The following is a 27,797-nucleotide window of genomic DNA, read 5'->3' as shown; positions in this document are numbered from 1 at the left end:
ATCACTTTGAGTGTTCATAAGAGAGCTTTTGAGGGAAAAGTAGCTTATAACTTGTGGTCTGTATTGTACTTAGTATTATGGAGGTACTTACATTTTAATTAGCAGTAATTTTTTAGATATATTTTTCTTGACTGATTTGTATTATTTTCATTCTGCCATTTTAGCTAGGATGAGGTTCCACTATTAGTAAAAGCAGCTCAAGGTAACATTGACTTAAACACAATAAAAGTTTACTTCTCTCTTTTGTGAAAACCCAAAGTAGGATACCCAGAATTGGGAGCTCTGGTCTACAAAAACCCAGACTCCTTACTGCTGACAGTTCCATCATTTCAAAGTCAAGGCTCTTATCTTAGTGTTCTAAGATAGTGGCCATAACATCCACACTGCAGGAGAAAGGATGCAAAAGGGGCAAAGTAAAAGGGGCAAGGAGTGCACACCAGTTGTCTTTAAGGAAGTGACTGAAAGTTGCTACAAGACACATTTGTTTACATTTCATTGCTGAGTGCCTAGTCCCATGACCACACCTGTGATCACAAGGGAGGCTGAGAAATGTGGATTTTATAACTCTGAGTAGCCATATACCCAGTCAAAGATTAGGGGTTCTATTAAAATAGAGGAAAGGGGGAAATATGTATTGGGGAATAATTAGCAGTTTCTGCTATAAATTTCTCAGTTTCTGGTGGGATCATTTAATAATATGATTAAAGGTATACAATTTATCTTAACAAAGCAAAGCAAACACTTCTTAAGGAGAACACTTGATGCTTATTAGAAAAACAAAGTCTTGCTTTTTTGGTTAAGTTTCAAATAGATGTGGTCTCCTAGAAAGCTTTTTTCTTTAATTGAGGTAAAATTGATCCATAATCTTATATAAGTTTTAGGTATACAACATTATAATTTGACATCTGTATATGCCATAAAGTTATCTTCACCACAAGTCTAGTTACCATCCATTACCATACAAATGATTCCTTTCACCTATTTTGCACACCTCCCAACCCCTTCCCCTCTGGTAATCACACAGATCTGTTCTCTGTATCTGAGTTTGTTTATGTTTTGTTTTGTTCTGTTTCTGGTTTCTTTTAGATTCCACATAGGAGTGAAATCATGTTTTTGCCTTTCTCCGTCTAACTCTTTCACTTAGCATAATACCCTCAAGGTACATCCATGTTGTCACAGATGACAAGATTTCATTCCTTTTTATGGCTGAATAGTATTTCATTATATGTATTAGATATACATACTATATAAATATGTAGTATATTACAATATAATATATAGACATGTAATATAATATATTATGCAATATGTGCTATTTTTTAGATATATGTTTCTTGATTCATTTGTAATTTGAATTATTTTCATTCTGTCCTTTCAGTTGGATATATACATATAATATATAATAACATATATGTATAAATGTATATATTATATCTTCTTGATCCATTCATCCATTGATGAACATTTAGGTTTTTTCTATATCTTGGCCATTATAAATAATGCTGCAATGAACTTAGCAGTGCATATATCTCTTTGAATTAATGTTTTTATATTTTTTTGACAAATACCTACCAGTGGAATACCTGGATCATATGGTAGTTCTATTCTTAATTTTTGAGGCATCTCCATACTGTTTTCCATAGTGGCTATAACAAAATACATTCCCACCAACAATGTGCAAGGGGTTACTTTTCTCCACATTCTCTCCAAAACTTATTTCTTTTTTTTTTTTTAATTGATTTTAGACAGAGGGTGGAAAAAGGAGAAAGAGAGGGAAAGAGAAACATAGATTTGTTGTTCCACTTATTTATGCATTCATTGGTTGATTCTTAAATGTGCCTTGACCAGGGATACAGCTTGCAACCTTGGCATATCAGGACAATGCTCTAACCAACTAAGATACAGGTCCAAGGCCTTCTTGTCTTCTTGATAATAGCCCTTTTAACAGGTGAGAAGTTATATCTCATTGTGGTTTTGATTTGCATTTCCCTAATAATTAGTGATGTTGAACATTTTTCATGTGCCTAATGGCCATCTATATGTTTCAGCAACCAAAAAGCAAATAATCTGATTAAAAATGGTCAAAGAATATGAATAGACATTTTTTCCAAAGACACACAGAAATCCTTTCTTCAGTGTTACCTGTCATGTGAAATATTTCTTAGAAATATACAATATATCAGTCTTCATCACCAGCCCTGTTGTTTTTACTAGCCTCTGTATTCTAGTCAGATTGACCTTACTTTTGATTCTTTTTAAAACATCCTCATTTGGGGATATGTTTTTTATTGATTTTAGAGAGAGAGGAAAGGGTGGGGAGGGCATTGATGTGAGAGAGAAACATCGATCAGTTGCCTCCCGTATGCCCTCTGACCAGGGATCAAAACCACAATCTAGGTATGTGCCCCAACCAGGGATCAAACCTGCAAACTTTTGGTGTACAGGATGATGCTCTAACCAACTGAGCCACTTAGCCGGGGCTTATTTTTGATTCTTGAAAGAATCATACTACTTATTTACTTAGGACCCTCACATAGACTATTCCCTCTTGCCCTCTTCCTCTTCCTTTTCCTAACTTCTATCCTTCCTTCAGATTTCTGCTTAAATTCATATGCTCAGAGGAGCCTTTCCCCTAACCCCAACAGACTAATCAGTTGCCAATAGACTCGTTATATGCTTTATGGCATTCTTTTCTTCTGAGACAGTCAGCAAAATGATAACACAATAATGAAATACATAATTATATACTTAATATCTGTCATCCCCACTTCATGTACAATCTATGAAGACAGTAACTGTTGCTCTGGTGTCTTGGATATGTAATACATGCTCCATAAAAATTAAATGAACAAGTACAGAATAAATGTGTAATTTAGGAGTTTCAGGAAAGCATCTAATAATGAAATAACTTTAAAACTTAAACTATAGGGAGAAAAAGAAAACTATATTTTAAGGATATTTAATAATATAAAAAAGTCCTGATTATCTCTAGGAGGCTGGTGGTTTGAAAATGACAATATTTAGGCTATTCATAGGGAAGATATTTATGATACATTAAGTGGGAAAAAGATATATCATACATTTATATATTTAAATATTTTATTTATTTATTTTTTAGAGAGGGAAAGGGAGAGAGAGAGGGAGAGAAACATCAATGTGTGGTTGCCTCTCACGCACCCCAACTGGGCACCTGGCCTGCAACCCAGGCATGTGCCCTGACTAGGAACCGAACCGGCAACCCTTTGGCTCACAGGCCAGTGCTCAATCCACTGAGCCACACCAGCCAGGGCCATATATATTTTTGTAAAAAGAAAATCTATATGTATATGTGTTATTTATATACATATGTTAACAGGGATAAAAGAAAACCTTAACGTAACGTGTTTGTGTGAAAGAGAGGGAGATTAAAGGAGAACAAAGCTGATGGTTCACATCTAACCTCTACCAGTTACTGGCTGCAAGACTTTAAAATAGTGCACATAATGTGTCCAATAAATGTTATTATCACAATATAGATGTAAGAAGAGATAAAAAGTGAAAACTTACACACCAAAATATTAGTAGATACTATCTCTGGGGTTGTGTTTTTCAAATCTGTATTAGTTTTTTTCCCCTACATTTTCTATTTGGAAATTAGCATGGCCCAGTCCAACACAGTGGTTAAACTCACGGGTGCCGGTATCAGAACTTCCTGGGTTCAAATCACAGTTTTACAATTTGTAGTCCTGCATGGCTTTGAACAAGTCCACTTCTGTTACTTCATTTGTATAATGTCAGTCACAATAACTATACCCATTTCCTAGGGCCAACGGTAGGAATAGACAAAAACAACGTATGTAAAGTTTTTGAAGAACAATGTCTGGTACATAGTAAGTGCTCAAAATTGTAGTGAATTTTATGTGATAAAAAAATTTAAAAAGTGTTTAGAAAGATTATCCCTAATGGTTTGGCAGTTAGATTGCTCAGAAGTCTTTGATCTCTGATTTACATGAAGAGTAACTTTATTCTGTGAAGTTAGAAAAGAAAAAAGCCAACTCCCTTTTCAAGTGAAGCCATTTGAAGCCAGCTCCAAAGCTCTACAATTTTATCTGCTTTATCATCTTACTAGCATGAATTTAAATGGTTTTTATGTGGGCTAATGTAACTTATTTATTGGTATTTCAAGTTTGTAATTTTGGAAATAATAGTTTTAAACTTGCTGGCAGGAGCAATGATTAGCAGCAGAGCAAACCTGCTATTATTTTTCTTAACTGTCAATTTATGTTCACTTATTTTTAACATTAATCACTGAGGACTACGGCCCTTAACTTTCTGAGGGTTTATCAACCCTCTTGAATACATGATAAAAAGCTATGAATTCTTTTCAGAAAAATGTACATAAATACAAAATTTACACATCATGAGGGAAAGAAATCTTCAGGTTAAACTGCCTCTTTAGCAGTTGATCATCTGCTATATCTTGGATGTCTGCCATGTTATTTGTTTTATTCATCCAACAAATACTGGAGGCCTGCATTGAGACCAAGCACAGTTCTAGATGTTGGGTTTGTATACAGCATAGAACAAGATAGATACTTGTCCCTGCCTTCCTGGAGTTTGTATTCTAGCATGAAACAGACATTAAATGAAGAAACAAATAATATTATGTCATATAATGGTAAGTGTTATGAAGAAAAGTAAAGGAAGACAATGGGATAAGGGTGAGTGAGACTATTTTAATGGTGTAGTCCTTTCTGAGATGACATTTGAGCAAGACCAGTATAAAGTAAGGCAGTGGTGCTAGGATTTTACCCAAAGAATCCTGAAACCCCAATTCAAAAGAACCTATGCACCCCTATGTTCATTGCAGCACTGTTTATAATAGCCAAGTGCTGGAAACAGCCTAAGTGCCCATCAGTGGATGAGTAGATTAAAAAACTGTGGTACATTTACACAATGGAATACTATGCAGCAGAAAGAAAGAACTCCTGCTATTTCCAATAACATGGATGGAACTAGAGAGAATTATGCTTAGTGAAATAAGCCAGGCAATGAAAGAAAACACCATATGATATCACCTAATACAGGAGACTAATGAACAACACAAACAAATGAACAAAACTGAACCAGAGGCATGTAAACAAGGAACAGTATAACACTTATCAGGGGGAATGGAGGGAGGGAGAGAAGCGCGGTAAGTAGGGGAAGGGTTTAGTAAAGGAACCAGTATAAATAACCGATGGACATGGACAACGGGATGGGGATTGGCTGTGGGAGAGGGGGGTGGGCTGGTGGGGGGGGAGCAATGGGGAAAAAAGTGGAAGAACTGTAATAGAAAAACAATAAAAATAAATTTAAAAAAATAAAGTAAGGCATTGTTCATAAGCGGTGAGAAAAGAGCACTACTGAGGTTGAGAATAGAAAGTACAAAGGCATGAAGGCCTTTTCTCCATGGAAGATAGAAGGCAAAGGCCAGGATTCTGCATTTTCTTCCGCCCATAATGAATAACCAGCACAATTCTCTGAACACAGTGCTGGTGTTCGGATTGGAGGCCCTTTAAACCTCCCGATTTTCAACTTCACATTCAACCCCACCCCTTTTCAGTGCTTCTATGAAATAATTCCTCTTCCTCTAGGAAACCTTAACTCATTCACCAAAGAGCGAACTCACAGTCCTCTAGTTATTAATATAAACTTTTAAAAAGTAGCGCTCATTACCTTCTAAGGATATGTGCGGGGGACGGTTATTTTTATTTATTTTTTAATGACTTGAGTACAGCTGCAAGTAAGCTGCTGCGACTAAACGTGGAAACACATTAAGTGAATTCCGCCTTCCGCGGCAAGGTGCTCTTTACCGCGAGACTCCATTTCCCAGAGTGCCCCGCAGGTGAGGAAGTCGCGTGGAGTTGAATCTCCTAGGACCCGGATTGGGGCAAGATGGCGGGGTCCTGGTGAGGATCTGTCGAGGTAACCGTTGCTCTTTTCTCCTGCGGTCAAGGAGTCTCTAGAAGCCAAGCTGACAGGCCCAGAAGGTTTATCTGCAGTTGTCGAGGTCTTCTACCTGTCGCTCGCGGGAGGATAAAGCCAGATTCTGTCCGTTCTGCTGAAGGGCCGGCGTGTGGCAGCGCGCTTCTTGTGGAACTCCCCTTGAACTGCTGCCGATCGCCTGGGGACTCCTCCCAGGTCCAGGTCTTTCGGATCTGCCACAGGTGTTAGTGCCCGTGGCCTTGGTAGCCTGTAGCTCAAACTTTGGGCCCTCTGGGGCTCTCTGCAGTTTTGGCTTCGGGGTTGAATTACGAGCCTAGTGATTTACCCTCAAAATTACTTCCTGGGGTGAATGATGTGATCCACTTGTGGATGTGCTTGCCTCTGGCCTCCGGCAGAGGGGACCTTATCCCCCCTTCCCGCAAATGTTCTGTTTCTCGGTTCGTGCCCAGAAGGCTAGGGTTTGCGTACCACCCTGGCCAGCGGTATAGCGGTCGAGTGGGTAAAGCGTTTGATCTCTCTGAACCTCTCAATGTGTTAAACGAAGATGCCTACCTCACAGACTTGTGAAAGAGCACATAACGTATAGGAAAGTGGGTTGCACAGTGTATGAATTCACGGATAGCAGAGAATCAGCCTGCAAAGTTTAGCAAACAAGACTCATGCTAATTCCATTTAATCGGTGTGGGGGAAAGGAAGAAATATTCATGGAGGCCAGTTAAAAGCAAGGATTGTAACAATGCTCATATTCTTTTATTCACAACAGCCATGGAAGTTGTGGTTGTTTCCCCCTTTTCCATGGAAGAAACTGAGGATCCTTTAGTTAATGACTTGCCAAATATTTCCCAGTTTGTGACTAATTCTTAAACCTTGTACTTAGTTTCTTCATGAACAGAATACAAAGATACCTCACATGATTAATATGAGAGTGAAATGAAATGGTAAAGAAAGCACCTTGGAGAGTTAAAAACCTTTTACATACAGGGTGGGGCAAAAGTAGGTTTACAGTTCATATGGAAAATAATACAATAAATAATAATACAAGAATAAACTTTTGCATACTCACAACTGTAAACCTACTTTTGCCCTACCCTGTATATCACATGGTGAAATTATATTTGGGACTTTAGGGTGTTAATATGTGTTTCTCTAAAGAGGTATTTAATAAGCCAAGGATAGACCTTGTTTACTATTTCATTTAATCGGAAACAGAATACTACTTTAAGAGATGTAATAAGATCTTGTTCTAGTGTCTGGGAGGTTGTACACAGACACATTAGCCTTTTGAAGGGGGATGCTTTGTGTAGCATGTATGAGTGACTGATTCTAAGGTAATCATACATTTATTGAGCACTCATTAAGTGGAAAGAACTACACTCAGTGCCGAGAAATTTGCATTTAAGAGAAATAGTAAAGGACATAGTTCTGGGGTTTCTGATCTTATATTTTGATAATGTTGCTCTTTTATATCACATGGAAATGGAGAGTTGTTTAAAAGTTTTGCTTTCGGTAACTCGTTCTAGGTAGGGAGTCCTATCTTGTTCTTGAAGTGGTCACTATATTGTGTGACATTAATCTACCATAGGTAGCAGTGATTTTTTTTTTTTTTTATCTCTTACTCAGGGATGAAAATAGGTGTGCATAGAAGCGAATTTTAAAAGCTTTTTCTCTTCAAATCATCTTTTTCATACCACCTGATAAGCATCTTGCTTGATTCACCATGGCAGTAGCAGCAGTGAAGTGGGCGATATCAAACAGAACTATCTTGAAACATTTATTTCCAATTCAAAGTAAGTGAGTTTTTTAATGTTTAAAAAGTTTTAAACTTTTTCAAATATTATAGAAACATGTATTTATTATAGAAAATTTAAAGCATTTACTTATTGTGTATGCCTTAGTAGGAATGTTTACAATAATGGAAAAAGGGAGAAAGCATAAATGTCTATCAAAAGGGAAATGGATGAATTATAATATATCTTTGCTATATGTAAAAATCTCCCAAATGGAAAAGTATGTCACAGAACAGTGTCTTATTATATGATCCCATCTGTGCACTTAAAAGATGACCTTTAAAAAAAAAAAAGATAACCTACTACATATGTCTGTATGTATATATATGTATAAATGCAGAGTAAAATACATGGAGCAAATAGGTTATCTGTAGATCACAACTTGGATTTTAACTGAGGTCAAGAAAGGGATTGATAAAGAGGAACTTTCTCTGGTTTGAATCATACTTACTATATTTTCATATATTACTTTTTTAGTAATATTTAACAACAGCAAATAAAGGGCAAAATTACAATTCCATCTTACAAAGACAATCATTGTTGACATTTTGGTGTATTTGCTTTGTGTTTTTATCTATATATTTAGCCACTTAAAATAAAATTTAATTTCTACTTACCTTTTCTTTTTTTGATTTTTTAAAGATTTTATTTATTTATTTTTAGAGGAAAAGGGAGGGAGGAAGAGAAAGAAACATCAATCAGTTGCCTCTGGTACCCACCCCGACCTGGAGACAGAACCCACAACTCAGGCATGTGCACTGACTAGGAATCAAACTGGGGACCTTTTGTTTTCTCGGATGACACCCAACCAGCTGAGCCATACCAGTCAGGGTTCTACCTACCTTTTCTAAAGAAGTGTATGTAGTCATTTTCTTCAAAGTCTATTAATACCTTTTTGATAGTTAAAACATCAATCCATGTAAGTAAGTAGATTATTAAAATCTTATTTTCTAGCCAGCCTTACCTTCAGTTTCTTTTTCCACTGTCGGTATGCTATTCTCCCATTTCTAAAGCAGACATAGTTAGAGTGCTGCAATAGGTTTGCTTTTGCATGTTTAGTTACATTAGCTTTTTTACACATCTCTGCCCACCTCAGTCTCTTCCTTCATGTTTCCTATTTACTCTCATTTGCAATTAAATGTTTGTTTATTGAGTTAAGGAGAAAAGAGTTGTTTGAAGACTAGGATTAAAAGTATAAGTAAAAGTACCCTGGCCAGGTGGTTCAGTTAGTTGGAGTTTCATCCCAAACAACAAAAAGATCCAGGTTTGATCCCTGATCTGAGCACATACCTAGGCTGTGGGTTCTGCCCCTGGTTGGGGCACTAGTGGGAGGCAACCGATTGATGTTTCTCTCTCTCTTTCTCTCTCATCAATAAACATATCCTCAGGTGAGGATTTAAAAAAAAGTGTGTGTGTGTGTGTGTGTATATGTATAATTAACTAATAAAAGGAGATTGCTGAGAGACTTTAGATGTAAATATCAGTCAAAACAATAGTCAGCCCTTGATTACCTGGGAGCATTTTTGTTTCAAATTGTGAGTGAGACCCCTTACTGCTTAAGCCTTCCCTTTGCCCTGACAGGAACCCAGCCTCGAGGCTAATGGAAAGTCAGAGCTAATCAGTTTTTATGTAGTCCCTTGGATAAGTGAAAATTGTCCATGTATACTTTACCCAATAGACTGTAAATCTGTACAGTGTCTAATTTATTTTGGTTTTCTCAGTGCTTTTCGTACATGGTAGATGATAAATAAATGTGGAAGTGATCTGAATGGATGGGACTTGTCAAATATCTAGTTAATTAAAAATTAACTTAAATAACCCCAGAAAATTATTGCATTATCACTTAGCCATCCTAGTACTCACTGACTGCTTAGCTTCCTGCATCCTGAAGCCCCTTATTCTACACAATTTCTATTATTACTATTATTAAAGGTAAAGTATTACTATTATTATTGATATTTTATACTAAAGGAAGGACATTAAGATTAAAGGCAAAACAAAACCATGATTAAGGGAGAAAGTTCAGTGAGCAAAAATAAAGACCTCCTTATATTTTAGAAGGAACTTCCAAAATCTTCCAAAAATATACCATCAGTATGGGAATGTGGAATATTTTACAGTCTTTTAAGCATACTATTAAGTTATTTGATCTTTACAACTTTGGATTTTACAACTTTGAATAATGCCACATGGTATGCTGTGTGGTATTCTCTTTCTGAAGATAAAGGAACTTGAGTTCCCTGGCCTTCAGAAGCTTATCCAAGGTTGTGTATGTGGTAAATGAGAGCTGTGCTCAAAATCTAGGTCTCCCCATTTTACTTTGTCCAATACACTTTCTGCTGTACCACCATCCCTGTAGTAACTTAAAATACTGAAAATTTGTCAATTAAGTGGGCTATCTGCTTTTATATATCTTACCAAAATGCAAGTAAACCTATATATGTAACAATAGCCCATAAGTTACAGAGAGCTGACTCATTGGAATTCTTTTTGGCACATTTAGTTGCTTGGGGTTGATGTTAACTTTGGCATCAGTTCTAATTATATACTTAGAACCTCTGATACTTAACCATAACCACAATTTTTCTCTTGATAAAATGTCATATGAATTTTTTAGGTATTAATGATGCAGAAATTAACATTTTAGAGGCAGTTTGACAATCACTTTTTTATTAGTACTACTGTTGGGTACACAGTAAGGAACATGGTGTGGCTGCTGGCCTTAAGGAACTCACTTAGATTTGCAGGTGAAACAGATATCTATAGAAAATAGAAATACCTGAAAAATGAGGTAGAATGTGAATATGTCACAAGGGTACAAAAAAATGTCTGTGTAAGTACAGAGTAGAAATTGTAGTTTCTTGTTGAACTGAAATACTATTGTTTTGAGTCTTGTCTCCTGCCTATTTAAGAACACAATTCTGTCTGTTCTGCCTCTGCTACCCAACCCTGTTTCTTTCAGTGAACATGTACATCACCTAGCTGGTTTGTATTCAGAGAGTAAAACTTCTCATATTAATCCAGACAGATCCTCAACAGTGTAAAACAAGAAAATAAAATGCATAAATGTTTTTACTTTATCCTCTGGTTTTTCTTATTGAATACTTCTCTGTATTAGGACAGTTAATTGAAAAGTAATGAATCTTTTGAGAGATGAGGTTCAATTTCTGATATTTTTTGTATTTTGTTATATCAGTGAATCTTGGGTTTGACATTTTGCTGAACAGTCTTTTATGATAATAGTGAATTTTGTTAAGGTAATTTTTATGCTTTGGGGTGAGAATTTATATTTAGACCTGTAAGTGTATGCAGTCCTTGGGGAAAGGATACGTATACAAAGATGGAAGGCATCTTTTTTACACATATTTGATACACATCAATAACTGATGCAGAAAATACTGCAAAGATGGTGTAGCAATGTCATTTGAAATGTTGGTTGTGGGACATGTAAAATAGACAACTCTTCCATCTGCAATCGGGCTTGTGGGATGGGGAGAGGAAAAGGATTTTATGGAAGAGTAGCACATTACTCTGAAGGATGAGTGATATTTGGACAAAGTGGGGATTGTGTTTCTTACTGAGGAGCAAGAGGCTCAGTTGAGAGAAGATGATTCTTGACTTTAGCCAAGAAATATTCAGAATTTGCTTTTAACTATACTGAGCTACATTATATTTTATTTTATATTTGAAGGGACATCCTTTCTCTGAACACAGGAGAACCTTTCACAGACTTCTTAAAAAATAATTGTGGCTCTTGAATTTGTAGGTATTCTAAAAAAGAAAAATGTACTTTTAAATATGAGCATTTTGTTAAGGAAAATTAATTTTGAACAATTTATTTTGTCGTCGTCGTCGTCGTCGGCAGCCATCCGTCTCGAGAGACGATGGTGTAGCTTCTTAAGTGTCTATCTGCACCGCCGAGAATGGCTGTGCAGTCCAACTCGGGAGTGACACGACATCTATCTCCTCCCGTGTTGAATCGACATCTTGCGATGACGCTGGAGTGTTCTCTCCAGTGGAGCTGAAGCTACAGAGCCTGGGCAGGGTGATATGGAGGGTCTGCTGTTGCCCATGCAGCAGACCCCCCCTCTCTTCGCAGCTGAAGGGTCCAAGGGAAAGACGGAGTCAATACAGCTTGGCTTCAGGTGCGCCGCAGGAGTTGCCGGTGATGACTACAACGTCAAACCGCCTTAGGGACTCCGGCTCCGGATTTTCTGTCGGGGTTTACTCCCTTAGCCTTTCCCCAGAAGAGGTATGCCGCAAGGCAGCGGAGGTTTTTTGGAGTCAGAGTTTTCCTTCTCTGAATTTATTTTGTATTTCATCAATTATACCCCACCCCTTATGAGCTGTGTACCCCAGTCACATGAAAGTTTTTAGAATTCCCAAATACTTCATATTCTTTCTTACCTCTGGTCCTTGGCACTTGTTACTCCCTCTGCAAGGAATATTATACTCACTCTTTAGTAACTCCTATTTATTCCTCATCATTCCAAGTACCTTAGACATCATCACCACTGGAAAGACATTGTTGAACCTGTACAGTTGTGTTTTGTAACTTTTCTGTGTTCCCTTCTCTTTCCCAGTATTTACCTATCCTAATAGGGCTTATCATATTGGAATTGTTCACTTGTCTGTTTCTCACCAGACTTGTACCCTTTCCGAGGGCAGGGACTGGATCTTTCTTGTTAAATCCCTGGCCATTAGTACATCCCTGTTTTATAGTAAATAGTAAATATTGGTTGAATGAGTGAAACTAGCTTTACATTTATGTGAGAATATATGCTCAAATTAACTAAATCCACTTCACTTTTTGGGTTTTTTGCAGATGGAGGTTTATATTGCGTTTGTCATAAATCCACGTATTCTCCCCTTCCAGATGACTATAATTGGTACGTATTAAAATTCAGCTGAAAAAATAACAGTCTGTTAGCTGTATCTGAAATGGTTTACTTTTATTTCTTGTTTGGGGGTTTTCTGCTTTTTAATTATTCTTTCTTTAGTTTTGTTTTTAGAAGTGATTTCAGTGATCTTATTTACCCAGTATCTGGGCTTATAAATGTTTTAAATAAAAATCATTATCATTATATTTCAGTGAATACTTAATTTTTTATAAGACAGACATGTTTGAAATGCTATCTTTTCTTCCTGAAGCATTCTTTAGCTTCTTGAAAATCTTAATTAGTTTTTCTGATTTTCCCTCAGGGTTCATATCTGTTAGTTTATGCAGTTATTTATCTTTTCTTTCGTTTGACATTGAATAATCCTAAATCACAAATACTTAATTCAACCACAATTTATTTGGTACTTAGTCAATTCTAGTCGTTATGCTAAGAACTAGGAATAACATATGAATAAGATGCCTTTTTTCTCTATAGCAGTCTGATGTGCAGAAATTGCAACATATTTTCTTAAGCTGCATTTTTATTGCAAATTATAGTAAAGATATATTTTATTCCCTCTTGACACTATGTAGTTTTAATTTGAGTTTTAATTGTACACTTAATAAGTGTTAAGATAGTGATGAAATTAGACAAGGTAATAGGTAACACTTTTTGAGCCTGAAAAGAATGAGTCTTATAGGAGTGTTGTGTAAAACTTCATCCATCAAAAATTATTTGATAGATTAAATGTTCATTGTAGCCATGTTATGATATTTAATCTTAAAATCATGGTGAAACCACCTCATCTTTTGTTAGCTAAAATGCACTTCATAGTATCATTACAGGTCTGTCTCAGATCTGGTTGGTATTGAAAATCTAGAAAGTTAAATTTATAGACATCTAGAGAACATGGATATTTAATAAAAGCCGGAAGTCATGCTCCTTAGGATGTATATGGATCTAAGTACAATATTAGTTGCCAGAGTCTTTAAAAAAACAGGCTTGGTTAGTTGGTACTTGAAAGAATGAGATCCAGTCACAGCATTCCTGGAAGTGTTTAGAGGAATACTGCTCAAAATTTATTCTTCTGAGGGATATTACTAGAGGGAAGGGTTAATATCCAGTAGTTTCCAAATTTGTTTGACCATAGAACTCTTTCTTTTTTTTAAGACTTTATTTATTTATTTTTTAGAGAGAGGGGAAGGGAAGGAGAAAGAGGGAGGGAAACATCTATGTTCAAGAGAGAAGCATCGTTCGGTTGTTCCTCACTCGCCTCCATCCGGGGACCAGGCCTGCAACACAGGCATGTGCCCTGGCCAGAAATTGAACCAGGGACCTTTGGCTTGTGGGGTGATGCCCAGCCCACTAAGCTACACCAGTCAGGGCTGACCATAGAACCTTTTTCAGGGGAAGCTTCTTACTGTTGTGCTGTTCTGCCAAAGGCACTTAGAGAAATGCTGATTTAAACAAAGTGCTCAGCTACAACCTTTATGATTAGAAGTTCAGGTGATCCTTTACCTGGAAGATTATGTACTTCGTTGATATTCAACTTTAATAATTCAACCAAGTAATGTCCTTCTTACAACTTTTTGAAGGCAGTTTTTAGATAACAGAATATGAAATAGAAGTTTTAATAATAGTGACAAATAAATATGAAAGTCTCTTCCAAAGATCTTTGTAGTCTAAAATCCAATAACTTGAAGAATAACTTAGATATAATAGTAGGTAATGCATTAACGGTTTGTTGTGGTTGTTAAACTGACATTTTATGGGATGGTGTGATGGTATGAGTACCGGGTTTGCCAGTCCAGTGATATGGCATCTGTTCTTCAGGGATTCATGATTGATTAATTTTAGCTCTAAGAATAATCATTCTGCATTGAATACAGTATAACTATTTCTGAAACATTCTTTTTTTAGCAAAGTAGAGCTTGCTTTGACATCTGATGGCAGGACTATAGTTTGCTACCATCCTTCTGTGGACATACCGTATGAACACACAAAAGTATGTATGAGAAAATCTCTTAAAATTTTTAAGTTGCTGTTAAAATAGTCACACTTCCTTATAGTATCTAAAAAGAAGTATTTCCTTATATTTGTTTGTTTGTTTTTTTAATTTGGTTTAGATCTTTTGGCTTTTTTATTTTACTGTTTTGATTTTTCTCTCATTTCTATTTCATCCTCTATCTTTAAAGGCCTTTTTTCAGTACACAAAGTGAATCATTAAAACACAATTACGGCATCAGTTTTCTGGTCTAAAATTTGGTAGATTTTTGACTAGTGATCAAACACATCTAATATAAACTTACAGAAGACATTGTCCCATGTTCCTCTATATTATAATCTAGTAAATTATGAAAAACTTGTTTTTTAGAGGCTGTTTCATAAGATTTATATTGTATTGGGTCTAATAATCCTTTTACTGTTGAATTTTCCCTGTTAGTTTTTTCTCATTGGCCAACATGGGCACATGTTTTGTGGCCTAGCTTAATTGTTTTCATATTTCTTTCAAAGCCAGGCTCTAGATAGAAGAGGTTTTGTTTTGTTTTTAATACAGTTTATCCTTGGCCTAAGTCTTATTATTATTTTATATTTGAAAGGCTTTCTTCTCTTTCTTTAAGCCTTCTTCTACTATATTTGGTAATGTTTGATTTGCTTTTTGAGAAGAAAATAATTAGATAATTCAAGTCATCACATGAAGCACCAAGTGATACCTATTTTTAAAGATTACCATTAGGGCCAGAGGACTGGTTGATTTGACAGAATACATTGTTATTTTGCTAGTTTTTATTCCCTTTTTAACCTCACTGTTTTGTCTGCCTGTTTTGTATTCTAGCCACGTATCATAGTAATAATGCAATACCTCTTTCGTTTCATTTCTTTGAACAATGTGCAGAAAATAGGCCTACGTCAATAACTTTTGGCCTGTAACCCTTCCAGCTCACACTATTTTGTGGCTTCTTCCATTCTTATTTTGTGGTGTATTTCTGGTTAAGTTCTTTTTCCTGTTTTAGTAGTAATATTAGGAAGCCCATAATTGCAAGGTTATTTCTCAGCATCCAGAGTCTCATTAATATATGACTTCCTATATCCCTGAATCTGACCCTTCTCCTATCTCTCCCGACTCTCAAAACTTTTCCACTGGACTTTTAGAACTTAACTATCATCAACAAAATCTCTCATAAACTTAACTTCTTCCAGAATGTTGCCTTAGCCTTCAGGTAAAAAGATCCTTTTTTCTGCTTCTGCCTGGCACAGTTTTATTAAAAGTACTGATATTCTCAAAATGTTTTCCAAATTTAGGATTTCTAGTTTAGGAAAATAAAGGTATTCCACCAGTGGCAAAATAATAATAATAATAATAATAAAAACAGGAAAAATAAAGTAAAAATATAAGTGCTAGACAATTCTTTTTGGTGATTGATTTAGTGAAAAGTTTTAAATGTCAAATTTTTTTAATTCAGAAAAACTGGAAATTCAGGGTGATAGTTATGAATGTTTTATGAAGTTCAGATTTAGTTTTATTTTAGTTTTCCTTTTAAATGAAACATTCATGTACCCTTTCTTTGAAGTTGTTCAAGGAGATAAGTACTGCCTAATAATCAGTTCTGAGTCTGCCAGTGGCTCTTGGTGTAGACTTCAAAGAATCCACAATTCCAGTGTTTTTTATCTGTTTGCCTGGCAGGGTGGTGAGAAACCTGTTTTTGATCACACAAAGCAGAGAGAATCATTAACACTTGAAAATAACTTTTTTGATAATACTTAAAATATTTGATCTTTAGCAACAGATTTAATAAACTAAAATAGAGAATATAGGTTCCAATTCCATATTTGCTAGCACCCGAAAGGGTCTGATAGTAATTTATAAAGATGCATTAATATTTCATTTTACAAACAAGAGATGATATTTTACTAATATTTGAAGTATCTAAGGAGCATTTTCCTTTAATTTTATATCTTTTTCTGTTTGAGGATGTAAAAGAAATGTTAATAGTTACCTATCATTATTGAACTCAGAGAGTGAGAGACATCTAAGCATATTATATATTATTATTTCACCTAATCCTCATCAAACCCTTATTAGGTAGTTATTACTTCTCTGACTTTATAGAAAGGGAAATTAAGAGCTTAAATTAACTTGCCCAAGGTCATAGAATTAATAAGTGATAGACTCAAAGGCCAAAGCTCAAGTTCTTAACTTCTTCATTACACTTCCTCCTTATTCCCTCCCATACTATGTAAGTGGTTCCTTATTTCTACTTATGTCAAATTGTTGCTTCTAAATCTTAACTTTGAAAGCCTTTCATAATCTGGTTTCTTGAGATCCTTTTCTTAAGATTACTTTATCATGTGTTCTTACCTCCGTTCCTTTACTCAGAAGGTTTGTTATCCCTTGTAAAATACATTCTGCCCTCTGACAAGTCTGACTTGGCTCCCATTCTGCTTCTCACTGATATCTTTGTTATTTTGGTGGTACTTGTACCACCTTCATGTACTTATATATTGCTTTGTAAGGGGTCTTACTGTTTCATGTACATAAGCTCAATAAATATAAGTATGTGCTAAAACATACTCAGTTTACCATAAAGCATCATTTTTTGGCATTTCAGTCATCTAAAATAAACACACTGAAATTTTTCCTGCCTCCATTGTATATGAGAAATGTCCTTTACTTTTCTTTTTTTTTACACAACTTTCTTTTCATTCAATATAGGGAAATCACGTGTATACTCACCTAGTCCAGACTGTCCATCCTCAGCTAAGAAACTTATCTTTAATAATTCAGTCTTTAGCATACCTCTCTCTCATTCTTTTAACTGACATTTCTGTTGTGTTTTTAATTGAATTTATTGGGGTGACATTGGTTAATTATATAGGTTTCAGGTGTACAAATCTGTAATATTGTACATCATCTATGTATTGTATTATGTGTTTACCACCCCAGGTCAAGTCTCCAGAAATGTCCTTTTCAGTATAAGATTTGCCATTGTATCTCACTTTAATTTTATTCAAGGTAGAGATGCTAAACTTTTAATTAAAAGTAATAATAATAAGCACAATTTATAGTTTTGAGAAACAGGAACTAAAGTAATGTCTTTATTTTTGAGGAGGAAACAACTTTAAATAAGAATTCATTATTGGAAAAGAAACCCAAAACAATATGAGAAAAAAATTTTTTTATTCTTTAATGACTAATGCAACTAAGTCAAATTCTGTTCTGATAACTTACCTACCCACCTTGAGGTACTGTAATGAATTCTTAAGAATGGTGATTGTTTTATTGCAAATTTAATCAAATGCTGGCTAGCATTCCTATATTGCGATGCTGTTCATTACTGATTATTTTGTAGCCTATACCTCGGCCAGATCCTGTGCACAATTATGAAGAAACACTGGATCAAGTACTGAAAACCAGATTAGAAGAAAAAGATGAACAATTTGAACAAGGACCTATGATAGAACAACTTAGCAAAATGTTCTTTACTACTAAGCACCGTTGGTATCCTCGTGGACAGTAAGTTCTATTTTCTTTTCTTCAGTTCCCACTAGACACACTGAAGGAACATTTAATTTACCTTGCATTAACAAACTTCTGCATGGGGAAATTAACACCCGATATGATATGATCACCTGTTCTCTATATATTTTATTGACGTTGATATATAACATTATATTAGTTTCAGGCATACAACATAATGGTGTGATATATATGTGTGCATGTGTTTATATATATATATACACATATATATATATCTCACATTTTTATCCATTCATCCATTGATGGACACATAGGCTGTTTCTATATTTTGGCTATTATAAATAAAAATAATGCTGTGGTGAATAATGGTGTGCATATATCTTTTCAAATTAGTGTTTTTGTTTTCTTTGGCTAAATACCCAGAATTAGAATTGCTGGATTATATGGTAGTTCTGTTTTTAGTTTTGGAGAACTGTTACACTGTTTTCTATAGTGTTTGCAATTGCCATTCCCACCAGACTGCTTCATATATTACAGTATATATTTAAATCTACATACACTGTAGCTAAAATGAAATAGTACTTCTCTTTTCCTTTATTTTAATGGGGGAAATTAACCAAAGCATTCAGTGAATTTTGCAAGAATTCTTTAAAAAATTTTCCAGCCCTGGCTGGTGTGGTTCAGTGGATTGAGTGCCTGCCACAATCCAAAAGGTCACCAGTTTGATTGCCAGTCAGGGCAGATGCCTGGGTTGTAGGCCAGGTCCCTGGTTTGTGGTGTGCAAGAGGCAACTGATAGATGTATATCTCACACATTGATGTTTCTCTCCCTCTTATTCCCCCTCCCTTCCCCTCTATAAAGATAGATAAATAAAACTTAAAAAAAAAAATTTCCAGCCCCTGGTTGCTGTGGCTTAGTGGATTGAGCATCGGCCTGCGAGCGAAGTGTCACTGGTTCGATTCCCAGTCAGGGCACATGACTAGGTTGCACATCAGGTCTCCAGTTGAGGGCACGAGTGAGAGGCAACCACACAGTGATGTTTCTCTCCCTCTCTTTCTCCTTTCCCCTCTCTCTACAAATAAATAAATAAATAAACAAACAAATTAATTAAAAAAAATTATTTTCCATTCTATGATAGTCATTTAACATCTTGTTTTTTATCTTCCTGATAATTGATTCTGATTTCATCCCTTTATTTCTTTAACAAATTTTGAGTTATTGCAAAAGAAAAACAAAATTAGGGTATACAGCCAGTAATTGGGCTGTATATACTGTTCTCAGTTCCTTTAGTAGTTTACAATTGCCTCTGTGTAAGTACTCATATTTTATGACATTGATTCTAACTCCTGTCTGTCTGGCTTTAATATTTTCTTCTTATCACTTTCTTTCTCTCTCATGTATCAAAGCTATGAGGTGGCTTTTTTCAGTTTATGTTTGTTTGAGCACCTTTTGTTCTTATCACTGTGTCCCCAATAACTAGCGCTGGTCTGGCACATTTATGGCTGGACATGCTGTGAAACTAATGAATATACATTCATTGAGCTGCTCTACTAAGTACTGGATAATCAGAAACACAATCCTTATTTTGGAGTTGTTATGTCAAGGAGGAAACAGGGTAAAAGCCAAATGGTTAAGCCTTGAAGGATGGTTAGTACTAATCCATGGGGAATGGGGAAGAGACTCCACAGTCAGAGAGAACAGCATGTGTTAGAATGTTCCAAGGAATCTGCAAGTAGTTCAGCTTGGATAGGACCCAGGATATGAGGAGGGAGTGTAGGAAGTGTTTTATAAAGGATTTTACGTTGTACTGAGGAGTTTATATCTTATTTTCATTGCCAAATTTTAAGAAGCAAACTGACATGACTAGCTTTTATACATTAGAAAATCATTACGTAGGCTCTGTATTTGGCATAAGGTGATATATGGAAAGGTTGGAGTCAGAGAGACCTGTTAGGGAACTATTATAAGAGTCCAGATAAAAAAATGTTGAAGATCTAAGTGGAAGGATCAGCAATGGGAATAGAAAGGAGGAAAATAAAAGAGAGGACTATATTTAAGAACTTGTAATTAGCAGCAGTAGGTGACTCAACTGTGTGTGGGTGGTGAGAGTTGGAAGAGATAAGATACCTCTCACATTTAGGGCAGGTGTGGTGCTGCCATTCATACAAGTGGAGAAACAGGTTTGGGAGTGAGGAAGATGAACCCATTGTTGGTTAAGTTGAGTCTGAAGGGTCTGTGGATCATCTGATGGGAAGCAATTCTGAAAGCAAGTGGATATATAAATATGGAGCTCAGTTTACTTTTTGTTTCTCTTCAGAATGTATTTATTTCCTTCCTTATCCTTAGTTCTAATAGAAATTCCTCAGGTCTGTGCCTCATAGTCCATGTTTTGCTAAAATTCATTGAGAGTTTAAATTACATTTGTTATATAGATGACATGAAACCTGCTTTGTTAATACATTTTTTTATTTCCTCCGTCTTACTCCCAATATTATTGTCCTTAGAGTGTTTCAAACTAGACATCTGCTCAAAGTTTTGAACTCATTATAACAAAATACAGCTTCTCTTTTCCTGTCTTAAAAAAGCCCTTTTGTTTATCTTTCTGTAATAAAAGAGATATTTCTGTATCAATTTCCCAAGGAAGAATCTGATATTTCTTTGACCACCATGGTGTCTTTTAATTCCTGCTTTTATTCTCTATCCCCTTTCTTGATTTTTCTTTCTTATTTAGTATTACTTTGTTTATGCATGCTTGTCTGGCCTTTTTCCTGTTTTGGTAATTGTAAGTTAGGGTATGTGAAAAAAAATGAGCGAGCTATTTCATACCCCCAACTCTAAATCATTACTGTATTCTAAGATTTCTTTCCATGATTTATAAAATCTCTCATGTTTATCTTATATTTCTTGTCATTATTCAAATATTTTAGTTCAAGCACCCCATTGAAATTATTTTATAATGGCTTTGAGTACCTGTTTTCTTCCTGCATGTTCCATATTGCTACAACCTTTTGTCATCTTTCGTACATCATGAAATCATTGAAGTTATGGAAATCATCTCAAGGTGTATAGTTCAGAGGTGGCAAGACTGAGGGGAAGATCACTAGGGAGCCTTAAAATTAAGCCTGATATCTTCAGAATTTTATGTATAGTACCTCACCTATGTTTAATCTTAGTTACTTACTTAATCTTATTACTGCTAATAATTCTTTGACTGCTAATTCTTCTGGTATGTCTTGTCCCATTAGGGTTAGGAAGTTTCAGTTGTAAGCAGACTTTAACTAATTGCAGTTAATTAGCCAAATATCTATCCTAATACAGAGCTCAGTAGAAATACTCCAGATACTAGCTTATGTATATAAAGAAAATATTTACCTGTAAGTATTGTTCTCGTGATGCATCATCTTTCAGAATTTTAAATAAGGCAGTTTGTGATCACTGATCACTCAACAAGTATTTATTAGGCATCTACATGTATATTTTGGATTGATGTAAGCCATTTTCAAGTGGTATTGTGTAGATGTCAGAGACCGTTTCTCCTGAAACATCAGGCAGTAGTATATAGACGGTTGTTTAAATATTTTATCATTTTCAGGTTATAGTAGTCGAGAATGGATCAATGCATTATGAATTTAATAATTGGAGACATAGACATCTTTTCAAATAATTTTTTATTAAAAGGTATAAAATGCTTGTTTTAGAAAAGATAGTATTTTTAAACAATGTAAAAGTATTTAAAGTGTAAAATAGGAATCTTCTCTATACCTACTCATACCCTGTTCCCCATAGATAAACACTGTTTAACTTTCCCTAGATGAATAACCCTACTTCAAATTATACTCCTGCCTCATGTATATACAGATATATCAATTTTGTACTTTTTGAACTCCAATCAAGTAAAACTTTTCTGAGAATGTAACTTTGTATTAAAGAAACCTGGGCTGATTTAAATCATCTTGCCTTTACTACTTACTAGCTAGTTACTCACTTTTGTTATCTGTTAAAGAAAATAGTAATAATAATGTCTAATTTTCATGATGGTTTTGATGTAAATATAACCATATAAGGTCAGCACCTGGCATATAATATATGCTCAATAATAATACGGTAATAATTACTAGTATTGTCTCTTGTTCATAGTTTTCCTCTTAACTCACTCTTTTTGAAGCATCTTTTCTTAAATAGTCTCTTGTGTGGTATAATTGACATACAGAAAAATTCATCAGTTTTAAAAAGTATAAAACTTGAAGACTTTTGACAAAAATATACAGTTGTATGATCAATGCCACAATTATAATGTAGACTATTTCATCACTCAAAAAAGTTCTCTTGTGTTCTTTTGCATTCAGTTCCCTCCCTGGCTGTCACTGATCTGCTTGCTATCACTTTGTAGAATTTCTAGAATGTCATGTTTAACTCTTTCTGGAATTTCATGTAAATGGAATTATACATAGTATATAAGGTATAAAACATATAGATCAAAGTCCTTTATAATATAGATACATATGCTTTGCAAATATTTTCTCCCTGACTGTACCTTGCCTTTTCATTTCCTTAATGAAGATCAAAAGTTTTTGTTTTTATTTTAATGAAGTCCAATGTACAAATTTTTCCTTTTAGTTTGAGTTTTTTTGTGTCCTGTTTAAAAAATCTTTGCCTAACCCAAGGCCGCTAAGGCCATTTCCTATGTTTTCAGCTAGAATTTTTATAATTTTAGCTATAACACTTAAGTCTGTATTCCATTTAGAGTTAATTTTTATAAGAGGCATAGATAGAGGTGTATTTTTTTGCATGCCTATCTAGTTATTCCAACATCATTAGTTGAAAATATTATCTTTTCCCATTGAATGCCCTAGTACCTTTGTGGAAAATTAAATGGCCATATATGTGGGTCCTGTACTTTCTATTTATTCTATTAATATATGTGTCTATTTTTGTGATACCACACTGTTTTGGTTATTATACTGTTTTTTTTTTTTATAAAAATTTATATTTCAAATCATCTGTTCAATATTGCCTTTCTATATTTAATCTAAAAACCGAACTATCTTAATTTCTTTTTTTTATGTGTTTTATTGATTATATTGTTACAATAGTTCCAATTTTCTCCCCTTTACTCCCCTCCACCCAGCATCTCCCTCCCCCAGCAATCCCCCCCCAAGTCCATACCCATGGTTCGTAAAAAATAACTATCCCTCCTTCTCTGATTTTAAGACCCTTTGTAATCTTGTAAAGGACAATGGGCGAAGGTCTCAAGCTCCTCTAGCTGCTTCAAGCTGGACATGGTCGTCGTCCTACCTACCCTTGGGTCCAGAAATTGCTAATAGTGGGGGTGTGGAGGGGAGGGTGGCCTACCCACATGGGGAAGGATCGTGCAGACTCCACGTCAGTTGGCTGTCTCCGCACAACAGCGTGCTTGGTTTAACAGGCTGGCATCCTTGTTGTGTTCTGGGGGCAACAGATTTGGCGAAAAGGGTTGAAAGACATCATTCAATCCATAACTACTAGATGACAAAAGGCAGGGATTAATTTTTCAATGTTCCACATTAGGAGGAAAAAAAAAAAAAAAAGGCCTTCTTTGGAGGAAGGTGTGCTAGGCACATCTCACCTGTCCAAAACCCTTTTGCCCATTATACTTAGTTTGGGCTGAGGGAAATAGTTTAGGTTTCCCCCCCTCTCAGACCTCTGGGCCCTTTCTGTCCAAACCATTAGGATAGAAAAGAGAAACCAGTTTTAAAGTGAAGCCCACAGACCACCCCATTCTTCACCACCCCAGCCATTTAGTTCAGCCAAACCGTTGAGTCTCAGGAGGCAGCGCTGCAGAGAGGATTAAGTGAGGCTTATGCGTACAGACAATCACTCAGGTAATGCGGTCATAGGCTTATGCCCTTTGAAAACAGAAAACACATGTTAATTTATGTAACATAACCCACAAACAAGTCTCTAAATCTGTAAGACTGTCTTATTGGGAAGACATCCAGTTGCAAGGCACTTGACATTCTACTTGCCTGCAACTTGAATATCTTTGATGATATCACAGACATGGTTTAATTTTCAAGTGAAACCATATTTTAAATGAGAAGAAACTTTTAAGACGGTTAGCTGCCCTACTTTATAGTCTACTACTGATCATTGTGATTTTCCTTGAATAATGATTTTTCTCCCTAAGATTACTCTCCTTGTCTTTAAAGGGACTACATTAAGTCCATTTTTAATTTATCCTGTTCATTTGCATAAACATAACAAGAGCAGCAAATGATCACTTATGATCTTTAGTTCTGCTTTGCTGGAACTTACGCAAGGAACATTTAGGGTGACCTTCAGTCTGCTCTTCAGGGCACAGAAGCAGGGCCACATACCTGGCCATTCATCCTTGCCTGTACACACCTGTCCTTTCCAAGTCTTTCTGGTTTTCCATTGTACCTTAAGGTCCCTTCTAGCCATCTTTCAGGAAAACAACCTTCATTCCTTCCCTGGAGAGATTGCTGTGGACGGCACAACCAACCATGGTACCAGGCCTTTTATCTCGCGGGCTTTTATTACCTTTGAAAGTCAATCCCAGTTCCTCAGGGCTTTTTGGTAACAACCTGAGCCCAAGTATGTCTCCTTTAGGCTTGACATTCCAGTCAAAGACTTGGTCAAGAAAAAGAAAAAAAAAAGGAACCTCTATTAACAACTGGTCTTATTACTTCTATGCAAAGAAACTTATGTCATTACTTACTTGTTTAGAATGCCAAACTCTGGAGGGATCAAATAGGGAGAAAAATATACAACGTGAAGGAGAATCTTTGTCCTAATAGTCACTGAACTGGCATTTCCATTCTTTATATTTTCATTTTTCCCCCACTAAAAAAAATTTTTTTGTTTGTTTTTCCATTACAGTTGTCTCACTTTTTTCCCCCTCTTGCTTCCCTGTACCCTGCCCCTCCCTTCCCCCACATTCAGTCCCCACTCAGTTGCCCATGTCCGTAGGTCATTTATACATGTTCTTTGACTTGACCCTTCCCCTTCTTACCCCCTTCTCTCCCTCCCGCCTCCCCCCTTGTTACTGTTAGTCTACTCCTTGTTTACATACCTCTGGTTCCATTTTGCTCATTTGTTTGTGTTGTTCATTAGTTTCCTGTAATAGGTGACAGCATAAGGTATTTTTGTTCCGTTGCCTGGCTTATTTAACTAAGCATAATTCTCTCTAGTTCCATCCATGTTGTTGCAAATGGTAGAAGTTCCTTCTTTCTGCTACATAGAACTCCATTGTGTAAATGTACCACAGTTTTTTGATCCACTCATCTACAGATGGGCATTTAGGTTGTTTCCAGCACTTGGCTATTGTAAATAGTGCTGCTATGAACATTGGAGTGCATAGGTTCTTTTGAATTGGTGTTTCAGGATTTTTCGGATATAATCCTAGCAATGGAATTGCTGGTTCAAAAGGCAATTCCATTTTTAGTTTTTTGAGGAAATTCCAGACTGTTTTCCATAGTGGCTGCACCAGTCTGCATTCCCACCAGCAATGCACCAGGGTTCCCGTTTCTCCGCATCCTCTCCAGCACAAGTTGTTTGTTGATTTGTTGATGATGGCCATTCTGACTGGTGTGAGGTGGTATCTCATTGTGGTTTTTATTTGCATCTCTCTGATGGCTAGTGATGTTGAACATTCTTTCATATGTCTATGGGCCCTCTGTATGTCTTCTTTGGAGAAGTGTTTGTTCAGGTCCGTTGCCCATTTTTTAATTGGGTTGTCTGTCTTCTTGGTGTTGAGTCGTATGAGTTCTTTATATATTTTGGAGATCAATCCCTTGTCTGAGATGTCATTGGCGAATATATTTTCCCATATGGTTGGTTTCCTTTTCACCTTGCTGATGTTTTCTTTTGCTGAGCAGAAACTTTTTAGTTTGATTTAGTCCCATTTGTTTATTCTTTCCTTTATTTCCCTTGCCTTAGGAGATATATCAGTGAAAATGTTGCTTCGTGGGAGATCTGAAATTTTCCTGCCTATTTTTTCCTCTAGGACTTTTATGGTATCACGGCTTACATTTAAGTCTTTGATCCATTTTGAGTTTATTCTGGTGTATGGTGTAAGTTGGTGGTCTAGTTTCATTTTTTTGCATGTCCCTGTCCAGTTCTCCCAACACCATTTGTTGAAGAGGCTCTTTTCACTCCATTTGATGTTCTTTCCCCCTTTGTCAAATATTAGTTGACCGTATGAACCTGGGTTCATTTCTGGGCTCTCTATTCTGTTCCATTGATCTATATGTCTGTTTTTATGCCAGTACCAGACTGTTTTGATTACCGTGGCCTTGTAGTATAGTTTGATATCAGGTATTGTGATTCCTCCTACTGTGTTCTTCCTCAAAATTGCTGTGGCTATTCGGGCTCTTTTTTGGTTCCATATAAATTTTTGAAGTATTTGTTCTAGGTCTGTGAAATATGTTGCTGGTATTTTAATAGGGATGCAGTGAATCTATAAATTGCTTTGGGTAGTATGGACATTTTAATGATGTTGATTCTTCCCATCCATGAGCATGGTATATGCTTCCATTTATTTGTATCTTCTTTAATTTCTTTCTTCAGTGTTATGTAGTTTTCTGAGTACAGGTCTTTTACCTCCTTGGTTAAGTTTATTCCTAGGTATTTTATTTTTCTTGTTGCTGTGGTAAATGGGATTTTTCTTTTTGTTTCTTTCACTGAGATTTTATTGTTGGTGTATAAAAATGCCTTTGATTTCTTAATATTGATTTTGTATCCTGCTATTTTGCTGAATTCACTTATTAGGTTGAGTAGTTTTTTTGTGGAGTCTATAGGGTTTTCTATGTACACTATCATGTCATCTGCAAATAATGACAGTTTTACTTCCTCTTTTCCAATTTGGATGCCTTTTATTTCTCTTTCTTGTCTGGTTGCTGTGGCTAGAACTTCCAAGACTATGTTGAATAGGAGTGGAGAGAGTGGACATCCTTGTCTTGTTCCTGATCTCAGGGGGAATGCTCTCAGTTTTTGCCCATTGAGTATGATGTTGGCTTCAGGTTTCTCATATATGGCCTTTATTATGTTGAGGTATGCTCCCTCTATTCCCATTTTGCTGAGAGTTTTTATCATAAATGGTTGTTGTACTTTATCAAATGTTTTTTCTGCATCTATTGATATGATCATGTGGTTTTTGTCTTTCATTTTGTTTATGTGGTGTATTACATTTATTGATTTGCAAATATTAAACCATCCTTGCATCCCTGGGATGAATCCTACTTGATCGTGGTGTATGATCTTTCTAATGTGTTGCTGGACCCGGTTTGCCAATATTTTGTTGAGGATTTTAGCATCTATATTTATCAGTGATATTGGCCTATAGTTTTCTTTCTTTGTTGTGTCTTGACCTGGTTTTGGAATTAGGGTAATACTGGCTTCATAGAATGAGTTTGGCAGTCTTCCCTCTTCTTGTGTCTTTTGGAATAGTCTGAGCAGGATAGGAGTTAGTTCTTTCCTAAATGTTTTGTAGAATTCACTTGTGAAGCCATCCGGTCCAGGGCTTTTGTGTGCTGGGAGTTTTTTGATTACTGCTTCAATTTCACTAGCTGTTATTGGTCTATTCAGACTTTCTGCTTCTTCTTGATTCAGTTTGGGAAGACTATAGGTTTCCAGGAATTTGTCCATTTCCTCTAGGTTGTCAAATTTCTTGCCATACAGTTGTTC

At 35.8% G+C, this 27,797-nt stretch overlaps 1 protein-coding gene across 6 annotated transcripts in view; it reads left to right on the top strand.

Annotated features, from left to right (window-relative positions):
- MRPL42 (mitochondrial ribosomal protein L42) overlaps nt 1-27,797 on the top strand; it is a 55,547-nt gene that overhangs the window by 8,082 nt on the left and 19,668 nt on the right. The window contains exons 1-5 of one of the 6 annotated variants that reach the window (XM_090273887.1): nt 5,857-5,946; nt 7,667-7,754; nt 12,580-12,643; nt 14,555-14,639; nt 17,986-18,149. In XM_090273887.1, coding sequence (XP_090130013.1) covers nt 7,685-7,754; nt 12,580-12,643; nt 14,555-14,639; nt 17,986-18,149 — 383 coding nt within the window. In that variant the 5' untranslated portion in view covers nt 5,857-5,946; nt 7,667-7,684. Of the gene's footprint in view, nt 1-5,853; nt 5,947-5,970; nt 6,191-7,587; nt 7,755-12,579; nt 12,644-14,554; nt 14,640-17,985; nt 18,154-27,797 lie in introns of those variants that run through there. The other 5 variants (XM_090273884.1, XM_090273888.1, XM_090273886.1 and 2 more) reach the window with 5 other exon arrangements.

Source organism: Furipterus horrens, unplaced genomic scaffold (assembly GCF_987537825.1).
Source record: "Furipterus horrens unplaced genomic scaffold, mFurHor1.1.pri manual_scaffold_4, whole genome shotgun sequence".
Classification (NCBI taxonomy): Eukaryota; Metazoa; Chordata; class Mammalia; order Chiroptera; family Furipteridae; genus Furipterus; species Furipterus horrens.
The sequence above is the reverse complement of the archived record's forward strand: the minus strand, read 5'-3'. Positions and strand labels throughout refer to the sequence as shown.